Below are 17563 nucleotides of genomic sequence, written 5' to 3'. Positions count from 1 at the left end.
GACCTCTCTAAACCTCTAGTTAGAACGATTCCCATAGGGAGGTTAACACAAGGCGTCATATATGAAGGCATTGGAGCCTTGTGCTTTGCTTGTGGTAGAGTGGGCCATAGGAGAGATGGATGCCCATATGTGGTTCGTGGCCTAGAGGAAGTAGGCAATGTTCAACAATAAGAGGGAGATCGCAGGGAAACACTTGAAGCGATACATGATACTATAGAGGAGGATGGATATGGGCCATGGATGGTGGTCAGCATGAAGAAGGCAAGTCCAAGACGAACAAAGCCAGTTAAACCAACTATAGTTGGTGGGAATAGTTCCTTTAGTTTGGTTAGTCCAACCAGAACAAATATGGGAAAGTTAGAAGGCCAGGCCATATTGGGGGCCCAAGACTTTCATATAATGGGAACAGTGTGGGGCTTGAGGGCAATGAAGAAAAGATTAGAGAGTTAATCACAGTTGGAAGGTAGATTGGGAACAGTGAAAGTAGGTCCAACGGTAACACGAGTTTGAAGGTTAGTGACCACGATGTGTTAAAGGATAATGTGCTCAGTGATATGTCAAATCCACAAACGACAGGGCTTACCAAACACAGCAGGGTCAAGTCTATTTGACCTCAAAAGGAGAAAAAAAAAAATTCAAAATCTTGTTTCAAGATGTAGCCTAACTGAAATCTAAGCAAGCTATTTTGAAGATCTGGAGTGGAGGTGGGTATGGAAAAACACAAAAGATTAGCAATGTGGATGAACTTGCAATGTTGGGCAATCAAATGCGAAGGGGAGGTCGTGATAATACCTAATGTGGTGATAGATCAAATAAGGGCAAAGCTGACAGAGGTCTGGGGATGGTTTGACAAGGATCAGAAGGAAGTGAGGAGGAATATCTTTCCCCTTACTCCAAGGAGTCAAGAGCTAGGATTCCTCCTTTTCATGGATTCAGCGTGGCACTTATGGCTGAATCCCTGGTGGAGATTCAAAATGGATTTACCAACGAAGCAAGAAGAAAAGATGATGTTATGGAGGACTTACCAAGAAGATTTTTCGACGCTGGTCTTGTTTGCATTGGACAAACCAGTGAACTTAGAGGCGAGGAAAATAATGGAGGGGCAACCAATTGCAACCAACTGGTTTGGGAATATGTGGACACAAGACTGATCCAAGTGTGTATGCCAGTTAGGGAGTTTCAGATCCTAATAAGCTCGCAAGTGAGGGAGATGGGTGTCTTAGAACATAGCGTCGTGCTTACAACATCGGAAGGGCAAACTTGGGCCAATTTGAAAGAGATGGGATGGAGCTTGATTTTACAAGGGAGAACAATGCCACATCAAGATAAATGCCCCACCTCTAATCAATCTGTTACACTGAATATTATAGAGTGGAACTGCTATGGGGCCATCAGCCCAAATTTTGTTAGCTTTGTGATGGATTTGGTTCGAGATTACTCGTTAACAATGTTGATTGTTACTAAAACCAGGGTTGGAGGCGATAGAGCGAAAGCGATAACAAATAGATTGCCTTTTAATGGTGCAATCCATGTTAATACAATAGGCTATGCCAGAGGAATCTGGCTGCTTTGGAATTCTAATTCAATGGAAATTACATAACTTGCCTCTATTGAACAAGAAGTCCATGCCCTTGTTAAGGTGAGTTCTTCTAATCTCTCTTGGATTATTTCTACTATATATGCTAGTCTTAGGTTAGCTAAGAGACGGATGTTGTGACATAATCTGACCTTGGTCAATGATCTTCATAACCTACCTTGGATCATGCTGGGGGACTTTAACGAAGTCCTCAGTAGTGCGGAGAAGTTGGGTGGAAGACTAGTTAATGCTTATAGAGGCAGGCTTTTTCAGGAGTGCCTTAATGAGTGTGGCATGATGGAATGGGATTTGTTGGGCCAAATTTTACTTGGTCTAATTTAAGGAATTTTTCAGACCTTATCCAAGAAAGATTGGACCGAGGATTTTGTAATGTAGGTTGGAGACTTCTATACCTAGAGGCTACTATTGAGCACCTTACTTGTGTTAACTCAGACCACAACCCCATTCTTCTTAATTTGGAGAGACCTATGGGGTTAGTTTTAATGAGACCATTCAGATTCCAACCTAGATGGCTCTCTCACCCTGACTTCCCTAATCTTGTTAGAGATGCCTGGAGGAAAGGTTAGGCTCTAAACATAATAGTCACGTCCTTCATGGCTTCTGTGAAAAGGTGGAATAAGGAAGTTTTTGGGAACCTATTTGATAGAAGGAAGAGAATTGAAGCGAGACTGAAAGGGGTTCAAAAAGCTTTAGCTAAAAGACCTAGTGAGTCCCTTCTAAAGCTGGATAGAGCCTTAAGATTGGAACAGGGGAAAGTTAAAGAGCTCATTAATGAATTTTGGGCTATGAAGTCTAGGCTGAACTGGCTGGTGTTGGGTGAGTGTAATACTACTTTCTTTCATGCCTCTATCATTAATTGTAGAAGAAGGAATAGAATCACCCGCCTCAAAGATAATGTGGGAAATCTTATAGAGGATTATTTGTTAATCCTGAAAGCACTATAAAAAGGCTCTAGATGATATTATTGTGAGAGATTTTGATGAATAATTTTGACATCAAAGATTTTTCAAATTGCTGTGTGCTGATTCCTAGCAACTAAAGGTGTTGATTCCTAAGTTTTTCTGCTTGGTGCTAATTCTAGGCAAACCCATAAGTGCTAATTCTTAGGTTAGCTATTTAAATTTTGTTCTTTTATCTTCCTTTGATATTGTCCTGCATCATATATCATGTTTAATGTCAACATTAACTAAAATTGTTGAACAATGATGACAAGAAGAACCTACCCTGCAATTCAGCGCATTGTTCTAAGGTTAAGTCACCTAAAACTGCAACATGTCTGTCATCTGTAGCCGCTCTAATAGTAAACTTTTTATGGAGCATTGAAGACTTCTCTTGGACAATGCGTGCCTGTAGCTTTATTGTGGTATCACCCCTTCTCACCTTCACCCATATGACCTCCAACTGTTGGTGAACCTTACTAAGCTGTGAGCTGAGATCCGACTTGAGTTTGGTTGGGACAAACAACTCGTCAGCATCATCTTCAGCAAAACCTTCAATGATGTCTCCCAATCTTCTGATACCTCCTGCTTCACTTGTTTCACACAGACCAGTGTTTGGGGACTTCCCATATCCTTCATGAAACCGAGACGACACATTTCCATGGAATCTAATTCACTTATATTAGAATAATAGTCTTAAGAGTTGTGCAAAGATGTACGAACATTTCAAGGATGTAAATTTTTAGGCATCTACGTCCAGTTCCTAATGGCCGTTTGTTCATAGGTTTTTGCTTCAGTTATTATTATAAATATGATAACACCAAGGCAGCCTGCACTCAAGGTTCTTGTTACTAGGTTAAATAGACCACTCTATCAGTTAACTCCTTTGTTTCCAAGGTGAAGTTTATTAGGATAAGGATCCGAAAGAGTGCATGGAATTCCATACAGTAGAGATGTGTCGTGACATACAAAATAACAATAAAATTATTAGCAGCGGCCAAAATTGTTCAGGCATTATACATGTTTCTCTCTAGAATTTTAATAGTTTTTTAATCAAATGATATGGATCGAGTTGCTCTTCTGAAAATAATAGATAAGGGCGATTTAAGTATTCCAACAATGTGGATGAGTACACTATATGATGACTTGGGAAGGTGTTGTAACTCTGAAAGTTGTTCATAGGAAAAAAAAATTGTCTAAACTCTAATCCTTTCATATTAAATCATGCATCCGTACGCTAAAACAAAATCCCATATAGCTTCTACAATGGGTGTGTTTGGATTGAACTTATTGTTGCTGAAACTGAAAACTGAAAACTGAAAACTGAAAATACTGTAGCAAAATAATTTTTAAATGTGTAAATAGTACCGTGGGACTCATTTTTAATATTTTTTTAGTGCGTGAACAGTGTCAAAACAGTGCATGAACAGTGTTTTTGTCTCTGAACAGTAAAATCATGTGATTTTACTGTTCACTTTTCCGGAAAAAAAAAAAAAAAAAAAAAAAAGGGCAAAACGTGAAACGTGGACTCAGCAAAACGCTGAGTCCAAACGCCTCAATGTATCACTATTACTAGGAGTCCCCAAAAATATCCTTAATTAGTTTCTTATAGAAATAACGAAATGTAGAATCTATAATCAAATCTCATCACCAAAAAAGAAAAATTATCCACTCAATATGTTTGTCTGTACAAAATAACATTCTAACATAATCCTTTTGAGACTCTGGCGCAACATTGGTCAGTTCTTGTTGAAGTCCATTGATTTCAGCTTGAGCCTTTGCCCTCGCCTCTGCATCATTTAAATCTAAACTTGCGCTCAAACTTGATATTTGCCTCAGAATTCTTTTAACAAGCATCTATTGAGACCCCTGCACAAACATTGGTCAGTTCTTGTTGAAGTCTATCAATTTCAGCTTGAGCATTTGCCCTTGCCTCTGCATCATGTGAATTTAAACTTGCTGTCAAATTTGATATTTGCCTCCGAATGCTTTTAACCTGCATCTTTCAAAGAAAAAAACAGATACATTCAATTCAAAGCCATAATTATTAAGAAAGAATCAGAGGAAAAGAGCGAGTGACACAAACCTTTCTATAGGGCCATCGATGAATTCCATATCTTCGGCATATCTTCTTCAGAACAGTGGGGCATAATTTCATTCTCCTAGAAGCCTCTTCAATAGGGAGATGGAAGTGACGGCCAACCTCTTCCAATGTTAACTTTCCTGCTCTGTCCCTCTGCACCATTACGCAGCATTAATTATAAAAGTAACTACGTTAACAACTGAATTAGCTAGAGCATAATCAATAGCAACAAAACCAAAAAAAAAAAAAAGGTGGCAATTTTGATTGACGTTTAATAAAACTAATTTATATTAAAAAGAAAGTAATGAAGAAGCATTTGGTGTGAATTGGGATCAGGTTGGGAACTTATTAATAAAAAAAAAAAATGATATGAGAGTAGCAAGCAGCAACAACCTGTGCGGCAAGGGAAACCTTAGGCGTCCTACTCTGTGTCTCCTGCTTGGCCTCCTCCCCTGATATTTAAATATTAAAAGCTCTCAGTCTCATTTCATGAAACATGATTTTGAGATAAACATATCTTCCGCCTTTAGATGTATACTAAATCTTAGAGACTTAAATGGCATATGCAAGCGAGACAAGATTAATATATTCTAGTACGCAATTGGCATATATATGAGTTTTAGTAATCAAATTAATTAAAATTGTGAATGAGAAATTAAGTTGTCATCACAAAACAAACCTGAATTCGTTGGGGATGGTTCAAAAACATCATCGTCATCCCAGTCCAGTCCAACACAGATGGCTTCATAAAAGAATGCTAGTGGATCTTGCACCATAACGTAGCCCGCTAGTTTTTGCTCCACGCAGTAATTTATTAGAAACTGCCTCACATCTTCTATGCTTTTCTTGCAAAAACTGATTACAATAATAAAAAAAATTTCTTTAAAATTTGAATTCAATGAAATTAAAGTAAGAAAATTTCAAAACACATAATCTGATTGAACTGCAATAATGTGTAAATAATAATAGTAATAATAAATAAATCTGAAAATTAATTAACATAACTATAACTAGAAACAATCATTAAAGAAGTGTTATTGTCGACTTAATTTTGCAATATTGTTCATGTTTAATATATATATATATATATATATATATAGGGAAAGGGTAAAAAATCTTACTCAAACATTTGAGACTGATTGGTTGAAGAAGAAGTGATATTGACATCATCATGTTGATGATTCTGAAGAATAGCATGACAGACCACACCGAGTCTTCCATGAATCTCAAGCTTATTGGTCTTAGTCCCTACGAGCAGAACAGGAAATGAAATTTATAAAATTTTCAACGATTACTGACAATATATAAATATAAAAACGGGAATGGTGATATAGAAAGAAAAGAAAAGAAGAGAAGAATACCATTAGTAAAAATGATCTCTCGGAGGACAAGGCAATAAGTACAGTTAAATGGGATTGGTGAGACGGGCCAAGTAGAAAGAGGCCTCATCTCCACATTCAAATTCAAATAAAAAGGATCGGTTGGAGTTGGTTCAACATTGACATTGACATTGACATTGGAGGGACCCGCACCAGAATTAGAACGAGTTTGAGGAGTTCCGGGATTCCACTTCCACAAAAAGGGGTCCTGCTGGAAGAGATGGTTAGCGTTAGCCATTAATGCAGGCGCATCATCAAAAGTACGCTCATGCATTGGCATTGATAAATCAGCCAGGGTTGGATTGGAATCATCCATGAAATTCACTTGTATGTCTTCTTCCTCCTCCTCCTCGTTGTATGGGTCATTAATGTACGGCACTATGGCGCTAGGATCTGCCATTATTATTTTTATGCTTAATTTGTTCAGATGAGATGGGATCCAGGCCTTTATTAATACTATATTATTAATATTTTTGACGTCTATCACTCAGTACTGTTCTGTACTTACTGAGTTTTGTAGCAGCGCCTGAAGGAAAGGAAAGAGACGCTAAGAGAGAGTTTGAATGAGAAATGAGAGAGAGGTTTTCATGAAGTTCAACTTCAAGGGGTGGCTGCCAACGCAAAGGGGCGCGACTGGCAGTTTATGACCGTTGCAATGGAATAGATTCATCATTTTAAAAAATTAAAAGAAAAAATTTCGGGTCCATTGCTGGATCGGACCTAATCAAATAAGATGTCGTTTTAAGAATATGAGATTATCTTGTATTATCATAAAATCCTGTAAGCAATGCCATATACATGCATTTTAAAATGAAGTTATTTTTTCTTTTTTTGAAAAATGAAATGAAGTTAATCATTTTATATAATCAATAATTGTTATATTACAGGTATGAACATCTATCTTTATGATAGTTATTATATTTCATTTGTGTTTTTTCATTATCTTCTATCTCTTATTTAGATGAATTAATTCTCATTGTTTTTTTTTTTTTTTACTTTTTTTTTTTGATAGTGTGGGCAAATGGTCTACAAAAATTGAAATCTAAAGCCGTCATGAAAAATTGATCTAAAAAAAAAAAAAAAAATTACCCCAATGTATTTTTAATTTTTTAGGGCTTTTTCTATTGGGGTCCTAGGCAATGGGAATGGTGCAAGTAATTTTGGGCAAGGGGACTGTTCTCAACAAGAAGGAGTATGATTTTCGTTTTCTCTAACAGTGAGCATTTGGGCTGGTAATGATAAATGAATAACAGCTAAAAATGAAAAAAAAAAGGAAGTAGGAGTAGGGGAATATATTTATTATTTAAATGGTGTTAAGTTTATGACTTTATTTAAGGAGCAAATTAGGTATTTTTGAGATATATATTTATGAAATATTTTGATAGCGCATGAAATTATGGGAAGGGAAGGTAGTTTTTCTATTTTCCCATTTTAATAATAAATAAATATTGGGAGATAAAAGAAAAAGAAAAGAATGGTATAGTAATAGTGTGCGTGCGAGAGCAGAGGAGGGTAAAGTGAAAAGTGGGAGAAAGGGAAATGAAAGCAGCGTTAGCATTTCATCATCCCTCTACTATATCTCGCTCGATCTTCTTCTCATCATCATCATCCGTTTCCTTATCTAGATCTCCCATTTTAAAATTTTACCCCAAGCTAAACACCAATAATAATTTGACTCATCAAAATCAAATCCTCCACGGCAGTGGCAGTGGCAGTGGCAGTAGGAGCATAAGGATAATGGCTTCCTCCTCCTCTTCCGCCTCCGTGGCCGAACAAGCAAGAGCCCCTCCTGCTCTTCCTTTGCCCGCTCCCCCTGTTGACAAGGCAAATCTCTCTCTCTCTCTCCTTCTCATTAAATATTTGTGCTTTTTCTTTTTCTTATTTATAAAATGGTGTGTAGTTTATGATTGCGTTGTGCCAAATAACCGTTACTCCCGATAAGGAGAGGAACATCGCCCATGCTCGTAGCAAGATCCAGGAGGCTGCCGCTAAGGGCGCCAAGCTTGTTCTCTTGCCCGTCAGTATCACCATCTCAACTCTCTTTTAATTTCATGTTCTAAATCTATTTCCAGTCAAACTCTCAATTAATGTTTTCCCATATCTCAGGAAATATGGAATAGTCCATATTCAAATGATTGCTTCCCTGTCTATGCCGAGGACATTGATGCAGGTGGTGATGCTTCTCCTTCCACAACCATGCTCTCTCAGCTTTCTCGTAATCTCAACATAACTATTGTTGGTGGCTCTATACCCGAACGCTCTGGAGATCGAATTTTTAATACTTGTTGCGTCTTTGGTACTGATGGAAACCTCAAAGCTAAGCACCGCAAGGTGCTACTACTTTCCTTTCAATTTCTATTGCTCTGTGTTTTTGTGATTCTTCTGGATATTGCAGACTTAGATAGTCATACATACACTGTCTACCCTTTTTAAGGATTCTGATGTCATTTTACGCTACAACTGCCACCACAATTACAAAGAAACTTACATAAATTATACTGACCTACCTTACATTTTCTTTGCTACTTTGTTACATGTCTAATATTAAGTATTGACAAACCAAATATTCGCATCTGTATACGTCTTGACTATTATAAACTAAACTTGTAGATAAGTAGGCTTCATACCGCATAATTCATTTTTGTTGGTTTCTACATAACTTCTGACGTACCTGTCTGGCTTCAGATACATCTCTTCGATATTGACATTCCTGGGAAGATTACCTTTATGGAGTCAAAGACTCTCACGGCAGGGGAGACTCCTACCATTGTGGATACAGGTTTATTTTTAATGATAATTATTATTATGATGACCTAGAGAAAAGCTCTTTATAATGTCACATGCTTGTCAAGTTTCTTGATAACTAAATGCATTTCAAAAGGATGGATTATCTGAATTATCCTTCACCTCATCTTCTTTCATGCATAATTTACTAATCAAATTACTCAATGTGGGGTGTTTTTCAAATTGGTGTGTTTGTGGTTGGCTTGGGAAAATTTATGAATCTAGGTTTAGAACTTTAGAAAGAAGGGGTGGGGTTCAAGAGTGGCTAGAGTTTTGGTAGGGGAGGGAAAAGATTTGATTTAGGGCTGCAAAAGAGGTGAAAGAAAATGAGATCATATCTATCCACAAGGTATGAACAGTAACCATGAACTGTTAACAATGCATGTGACAATACACCTGAGGGAAAAGAAAAAGAGAGAAGGAAATGGGAAAAAGGATACTCTCCTTCTAATCTTAAATTTCTTGTCCCCTCCATACTGATCGCGCTGAACCAATTACATCCTTTAACTATGACCCATAATGTATAATTATAGAATTACAAAAATACACTTAACTTTAAGAAAAAACCAACTAAAACATAAAATTAAGTATTACTGACCTAATTAACTGCCCTGTTACTTATTCTTGGGTTTTTGACTTAATCGTAGGTTGGTTGGTGTAATAAGATCTTCATGCACTATGAGTTCTGTCTAGACAATTTGTTGGCAACTCAATAATCTACAAGTATATTAGAGAATTACTTTAGTTGTAAATAGGAAAAGAAGAAAAATGATTATATTAAAGTGGCTCACAAGGTTTTCTTTTCTCTTCTCGCATTAACAATTCTTATCTTACCATCTTTTTATGATGGGCCTTTGCTGTATATTCATTCTTTTCCTTTGCCTCTTATATATTGTTCTGGAATTTCTCATTTATTTTTGAATCAATGTAATCTTTATTTGTTATTCATTCATGCAGAAGTTGGGCGAATTGGTATAGGCATCTGTTATGACCTTCGGTTTCAGGAACTGGCAATGATATATGCAGCAAGAGGTTTGTTTGTTCCTCCCTTTGACATGTGAAAAGTTAAACTCTTGCTACACTGGTGGATGTTGTTATTACCTATCGATCGCTAATGACTAGTAGCCAAATAGAATTTTGGTAATTATGGTATTTTATAAATTTTGGGAGGACATTGATGAATTGATTCAAGGGGTACCAAATAGGGAAAATATTTTTATAAGAAGAGACATGAATGGTAATGTTGGAAACTATAGTGGAGGGTTTTGAAAGAGTTCATGTATGCCATTGGTATGAAGTAAGAAGTGAATCAAGAGATGCTATTCTAGAGTTTGCAATGATGTATGGATATTAACGAACACTGTAAAGAAATACTTGGAGAATCTAAAGGATGTGGGCAAATGACTGAGAGAGAGTAACTAGATGTAGAGACAATGTCGCTTTATAAAGTGGTGAATGGGAAGCAAAAAAAAACTTTGTCCAAGAACCGTTTAAGGCTTATAATAATAATAATAATAATAATAATTTTTTAATAATTCTATAGTTGGGGGTGGGGGTATTTCAACCTTGGGCGTCCTCATTGGAAACACTAGAAGCTAAAAGACTCTTAAGGCTTATGATGAATTATATAGCAAGTTAAGGACGAAAGATGGAGTAAATAATATTTATAAACTTGATAAGATAGGAGAAATGGAAAAAAGAGACTTTTGTAGTTAAAATTAGGGTTTATTTGTAGTGGTCTGTATAAACACATTGTACTCCTATGGAGATAAGAACAGATGAAAACTTGATTGATAATAAAACTTCTCTTGGAATTCTTCCTATGGTCCGGTGTTGACTCATAAAGGTTCTCTCTTGCTTGGTGCTGGCTCTTAGGTTGCTAGCCTATCCATTAATTTTCAGTTCTTCAATTATTGTGGCATTGTTTTGGTTTTTTCCTACGACAAAATTTAGTATTAGCCACCAGCCGTTGAAAAAATCCTTTTCCGTCATACTTTTCTACCCATCAAAAGCCATCGCTGCCAAGCCACCAAACTCAATTGACTGACAACCTGAATAATCCATCCTGCTGTATTTCAAAACCACATGACCCATATTTGTCCCCCTACCCAACTCTAGTCCCCTTCCCTGCGCTACTAAATACAGCCTTGCTCAGCCAAACCAAGGCCTAGTCAGCAGCCACCACAAATCCTGATTTTGAGACCACAAGATCTCTGATACGTTATCCAGTCTCCAAAAGATCTCCACTGTGATTAATCGATGCAAGATTATCTTGGTGCACAATCCTGAGTACCTCAACGGTTTCATCATCAGTCCTACATGCTGCATCACTACTAGTTCGCTAGAGAGTCAATTTATCATCGCCAAACCAAGAAAAACAACTTCAATTGCACTAAAAATGAGCCCTCGGTTTCCTCGAGGATGTTTGCGATTGTTGCTAGATTGCCCCTGATTGTCTCTCCAAATTGACTTTGGAATTTTTGCAGAAGAAAGGAGGCCTGAGTGCTAAAGTCTTTGATATCTAGGCATGCAAGAGATTGTCTTATTTCCTAACATGTGTTTCAGCCCGTGTTAACACGTCAGACCTCTATTGGTGTTGAGATAGTGATTGACCTGTGTGTTGCTTCTTACTTGGTTGATGCCATGGCAATAATGAGGTTTGTTGGTACAGCTAGGGATTATTGGAATGATGTTGAGAACCTTTGCTACAAACCTGCCATTACTGATTGATTGGTAACAGATGAAATTAAAATTTTGGAGATGAATATTATTCTAATTCTTTAAGAAAGAATATTTACCCCAATTTCATTATGATAATTTTCTAGATTGAAGAGACAATATGAGGCAAGGGAATAGACCTTCAGTTGCACAATTTGAAAAAGACAAGATGAGTGTTCATGTAGTTTTCAGTCCTAAGTCCATTCCAACGCAGTCTACCAAAGAAAAAATATTATAGAATTTAGTGAAAGCCTTTTAAAGACATGTCTAAACACTCAACTTGAGATACAAGTCCTAAAACAGATTGAAATTTGCAGGCAAAGCTTCATAGGTGGGATACAGTAGTGCTGAGCCATCAAAACCTAGTACTGGAATAGAAGTACAAGTGCTAAAAAGTGTTGCTGTAATGTTTGTGCAGCAAGAAGATCCTACTTTAGAGCTTAAGTAGCAATGTGAAATATTTGAACCATATCTAATGGACATAAGCCAACCTGTTGAAGAGTTAGATATGTTGCTTACTTCTGAGAAACAAGATCTCCTATTGCTTGAAGAAGAGAAAGTTCAACAAGAGAGCAAAGACTTATAGGGTGCACATATAGAAAATGAGTTTGATGCATGTGCTACCGATTGCCCCTTCTTGGTGCATGAATTGGAAAAGCTTGATATAATGGTACCTTCTATTTTTTTTTTGGGATAAGCATTGAAATTATATTGATAAAAAAGGAACAACGATACCTTCTATGAATCAAGATAAGGCTGTCTCATTTGCATCACTGATTCTACACATAGATTTTATAATTCCAGACAAATTTATTGATGTGGTAGAATATAAGGCTTCTTTATTCTTAGTGATTCCATAATTGAAGCAAGAATCCATTGCTAAAATTCTTATCCTTCAGCAATTTAAAACTCAAGGTCAAGTTTTCTCTAACCAAGGGAGGCAGTATGATGCAGGAAGTGCAAAGAAATATTTGTTTTAACTTAGTTTTATTTCTTTTTGGAAATCAATGGTATTTTTTTTATTTTTTTTTATAGGTAATAGAAGTTTTATTAAAAAGAAAAGTACATTGTGTTTACAATAGTAAACCCATTGTGCTTGAAGCGAATACAAACAAATCAAAGGGAAGAGCTAACAGAAATTAAGAAATCAAACGTGGAAGTACAATGCGTAAAACCCCAAATACGAGACCACTCAAACAAAGTCCTAGCCAACAAAGACTTCACAAGATCCACTAGTCTTTCAATATCTTCAAACGTACGTGAATTACGTTCCCTCCAAATTAACTACATAAGACAAGCCGGTACCATATTCCAAACATTTGAAGAAAATTTCCCTAACCAATTCCTCCATTCAAAAATAAGAGAAACAACTTTATTCAGCATCACCCATTGAACCCCAAAGACCAGAAAAACTTCACTCCACAGAGCATGAGCAAACTTACAATGAAGCAGAAGATGATTCATAGTTTCCTCATCACAAAGACATAAACAAGGTTATTAGTATTTTATTTCCTAGAGTTAAGGTTACTTTTGTAATTTAATAATTAGGATTTTCCAAGTCAATTAAAGTTAGGGTGTTCAATATCACTTATAATTAGGGTTTACTTTTAGTAGTCTATATAAGCACATTGTACTCCTATGGAGACAAGATGACAGCTTGATTGATAATAATAATTTTCTTATAATTCTTCCAATAGTCTGGTGTTGACTCCAACCAACCTTAGATGCTAACTCTTAGTTTTTCTCTCTTACTTGGTGTTAACTCCAAGCAAGCCTTGGGGATTGACTCCTAGGCTTCCAGTCCTCTATTTTTCTGTTCTTCAATTAATTGTTGCGGCATTGTGCTCTTGTCTTACATCATTTTTCTAGGGCAATCTATTGGAAGCTATTTTTTATGCAGACATCTGGTGGAAAAGCGTAGTGAAGTCTTTGAAGATTTCTAAATGGCTATTGATTTAGACAAAGCATATGATAGGGTACTTAGAGAGGTTATTAGGTGGGTTTTAGAAAAGAAAGGAGTTGCTTTAAAGTATATTAAGTTAATTAAGGATATGTATGATGGAGCTATAACTAGAGAACTAGAGAACAAGTGGAGGCATCATAATAGAGTTTCTAATCATTATATGTTTATGTAAATGATCAACATTAATCCATATCTCTTCACACTGGTTATGGATGAGTTCATTAAATCAATATAAGATGAAGTCCCTTGGTGTATGATTTTTGCAAATGATGTAGTTTTAGCGGATAAAACTAACCGTGGAGTTAATATCAATTCAGAAATTTGGAGGTGTTTTATAATTTAAAGCCTTTGGGCTAAGAAGGATGAAAACATAGTACATGGAATGTAAGTTATTTGTAGAAATAAAGATGAAGGGATTATAAGACTTGATAATCAAGAGATACCAAAGTGTGATTGCTTTCTATATTTTAAATTAATAATTCATTAGGATGGAGAGATTGAAGATGATGTGAATCATAGGATAAAAGTATGGTGGATGAAGTGGAGAAGCGTATCAAAAGTGTTGTGTGATCGTAGAATACCTATTAAGTTATAGAGAAAATTTTATTCGGCTTTTATAAGGCTAGTTATTCTATAAGTATTGTGTGATGAGAATGTTAAGATGGATTAGTGAAAATACAAGGATAGATAGGATTCAAAATGAAGACAGTCACTTAAAGATAAGAGTGGATAGTATGCTGAAATCAGGAGTTCTTGGGGTGTTGTGTATGTTGGATGTAGAGAAGGCATATGATCATGTGAATTGGGACTTCCTCATTTATATGTTGGATTGTTGTGGTTTTCCGGAAAAATGGAGAAGATGGGTTTTCTTCTGCATCTCTACTGTTGAACTCTCCATTCTCATTAATGGAATTTCGTGTGGATTCTTTGAAAGCTCTAGAGGTATAAGACAGGATGATCCATTATCCCCTTTATTGTTTGTCATTGTTATGGATGCTTTTAGTAAAATGTTGGATAAGGCAATGAGGGATGTGCTCATGTCTGGTATTAGAGTGGGTCCCTTTGGTAACTCCTTGCAGGTGACTTATCTTCTCTTCGCTTATGATACCTTGGTTTTATGTGATGTTGATCTTGGTCAGCAACTGTTTCTCCAGCTAGTGCTGTTTTGGTTTGAAGTTGTTTCTGGTCTGAAAATTAATATGGGTAAGTTTGAATTGGTCCCTGTGGGTGTAGTTTCAAATATAGCAGATATGGGGGATGTGCTAGGGTGCAAGCAAGGCTCTATTCCGATGAAATATTTAGGTCTTCCGTTGGGTGCTAATGTTAGAGATAGTTCTATTTGGAATCCAATTATTGAGAAGATGAAGAGGAGGTTAGCAGGTTGGAATCTACTGTATCTCTCAAAAGGAGGTAAAGTTACTCTTATTAAGAGTACTTTGTCCATTCTTCCAACGTATGTTCTCTCTTTTTCCAATCTTGGTGGAGGTTGCAAACCGTATTCAGCAACTTCAATGAAATTTTCTCTGGAGTGGTATGGGGGATGTTAAAGAAACTCACCTAGTGAAATGGGCTACAATTTGCGCTCCTCTTCATTCTAGAGGTTTAGCTATTAGAAGTTTGAGAAGTTTTAATAAAGTTTTGTTTGGAAAATGGTTATGGAGATTTGGGAATGAGCGACAGGCCTTGTGGAGGAGAGTGATAGGGGCAAAGTATGGTTGTGAAGGGGGAGGTTGGTGCTCTCTTCCTGTATTGGCTCTCATGGAGTGAGTTTGTGGAAGTTTATTAGCCGTGGTTGGCCATCTTTTGTTCGTCACATACAATTTGAAGTTGGGGCCGGGTTTACTGTTAGATTTTGGTAGGACATTTGGTGTGGGGACACTTCTTTGTGTGTGCGCTATCCGAGACTTTTTTCTTTAAAGTCGAAATAAGGAGGCCTATGTGGCTGATTTGATGAAGTTCTCAAATGGTGTTCTTTTCTGGGATCTAAATTTTAGAAGATACAGTGAAGATTGGGAATTGGAATCCTTTTACAATTTAATGTCTAGAGTTTATGGAGCTTCTTTGAGAGGAGCTAGGGATGATAAGATGTGTTGGAAACTTGCTATGGGAAGAGGTTTTGCTGTTCGTTCTTATTACCAAGTTCTAACAAAAAGTTTCTATCAGTCTTTCCCTTGGAAGACTGTTTGGAAGTCTAAGGTCCCTTCTAGAGTTGCTTTTTTTGTTTGGACTGCAATTTTGGGGAATATTTTGACTATTGATAATCATAGGAAACAAAAGATTCTGATTTTGGATTGGTGTAGTATGTGTAAAAGAAATGGGGAATCAGTAGACCACCTCTTTATCCGTTGCCCTATTGCTTTTGATTTGTGGTCTATGGTGTTTACTTTGCTTGGCACTCACTGGCTTATGCCGAAAACAGTGGCGGAGCTGTTGGCTTGTCGGCAAGGAAAGTTTGGGAGGCATCAGAATGCTGCTATTTGGATGGTTGTGCCCCATTGTTTGATGTGGTGCATTTGGTGGGAGAGGAATAACCGGCATTTTGAGGATTTAGAGAGATTAGTTTCAGATCTTAAATTCTTCTTCCTTGAGACTCTTTTGGATTGGGTTGCAGTGTTAGGCTTTCGTTCTTTTTCTTCGGTCCATAGTTTCATGGACTTTTGTACTTTATGTACTTGATTTGTTTTTGTCCTTGATGTATACTTCCTATATACTCAGGTGACACATTTCTTCTTTCAATATATTTTTATTACCTAAAAAAGAAGAAGAAGAAGAAGAAAAGAGTGGTCTCTATTAATGAAAAGATGCAGGGGAGTTGCTTGAGATGGTTTGGTTATGTGCAAAGGAGAGCGATTAAAGCATTGGTGAGGAAGAGTGAGTAGATTGAAGTCTAGGGAAAAAAAAGGACAAAGAAAGAACTAAAATAACATAAGTAGAAGTAGTTAAAAAATGTTAGTTAAAAATGTGATAAAGGCCAATGAGCTTTAGCTGTATGGGCTCCTCCCCATGTAAGTCTTAGGTGGAGTGTGTGATTGTGGGTTCAAGATATATGGGGTGCATGGGTAACTTACTAATAAAAAATTAAAAATGTGATAGACAATATGATTTTGGATAGGATAGAATCACGGAAAAGAGTACATGTGGTTGACCTTTGATTAGTATGGAAGGATCCATAGCTGACCTCAAAGCTTTGGGACTAAGATTTGGTGGTTGTTTTATAAATTATTCATATGTGCAAATAGATGATATTTCTAGATTTTATATTCAACACAGTACAGTTTTTATCCCAACTACACAGGATCAGCTACGAGTATTCTTCTTTGCCTCACAATTTCAAGTTCCACGATTGCATTTTTCAAAAATCATTGAAAAAATGTTTCTAGTCATTAGCATAATTGTGTGAAAGAGGTTATACAAAGATGGAGCTTCTACTGTAAGATTGTGATATAAGTGCGTACTTTTTATAGTTTCTTTGTTTGGCTTCTATTATCCTTATTTCTCTTTTGTTCATTACTATAAAAGTTGTGATTTATCATTGCAAATACTGTTTTTTACCAGTCAGTACTCTTCCTAGCATAAAATTTTTCAGTCTCTCATAAGCATTCTAATATCAATATTGTAGTAGATTAAATACAAAAATGGTTTACTTGTACAGCATTCAGTCCTTTTTTTTTTGCTGTTTTATTGATTCTTCTGATATATTTGAAATTTGTAATGGTCTCTTTGTTTTCATGACCTTGCTATTGATGCCTCGGCAGATTTTGAAATTATTGCCCCCTTTCATCGTAGTAATTGTCTAGTTTGTATGTCATTGCGCATGTTGATCGTCTTCTTAATATAAGGTACTATACATTAACAGATCCAAGTTTTTACATCAGGGGCTCACTTGCTATGCTATCCTGGGGCATTTAACATGACTACTGGACCATTGCATTGGGAATTATTGCAGAGGGCAAGGTAGCAACAAATTTCACTTATGGAAGAATTTATATTCCTCAAAATGTTCTGTGTTGTAATCATCATGATAGTTTGATATCCCGAGGTTCTTTCTCAATGGCCCAGTTGGCACTTATTTGATATTATACATTTTTTTTTTTTTTTTTC

At 36.4% G+C, this 17563-nt stretch overlaps 1 protein-coding gene across 1 annotated transcript; it reads left to right on the top strand.

The window, feature by feature from the left end:
- Positions 1 to 7467: 7467 nt before the first annotated feature.
- On the top strand, positions 7468 to 17416 carry LOC112008541 (omega-amidase, chloroplastic; the record flags this gene model as incomplete). Its single annotated transcript, XM_065765064.1, is given in 6 exon segments — positions 7468 to 7821; positions 7898 to 8014; positions 8104 to 8328; positions 8683 to 8776; positions 9739 to 9813; positions 17338 to 17416. Coding segments are annotated over 6 exon segments (875 nt in total), but the record flags the coding sequence as incomplete, so codon positions are not given.
- Between the last annotated feature and the right edge of the window lie 147 nt (positions 17417 to 17563).

This window comes from Quercus suber, unplaced genomic scaffold (assembly GCF_002906115.3).
Source record: "Quercus suber isolate HL8 unplaced genomic scaffold, Cork oak 2.0 scaffold_605, whole genome shotgun sequence".
In the NCBI taxonomy this organism is placed as follows: Eukaryota; Viridiplantae; Streptophyta; class Magnoliopsida; order Fagales; family Fagaceae; genus Quercus; species Quercus suber.
Note: the sequence above shows the minus strand (reverse complement) of the source record. Positions and strands in the feature narration are given on the sequence as shown.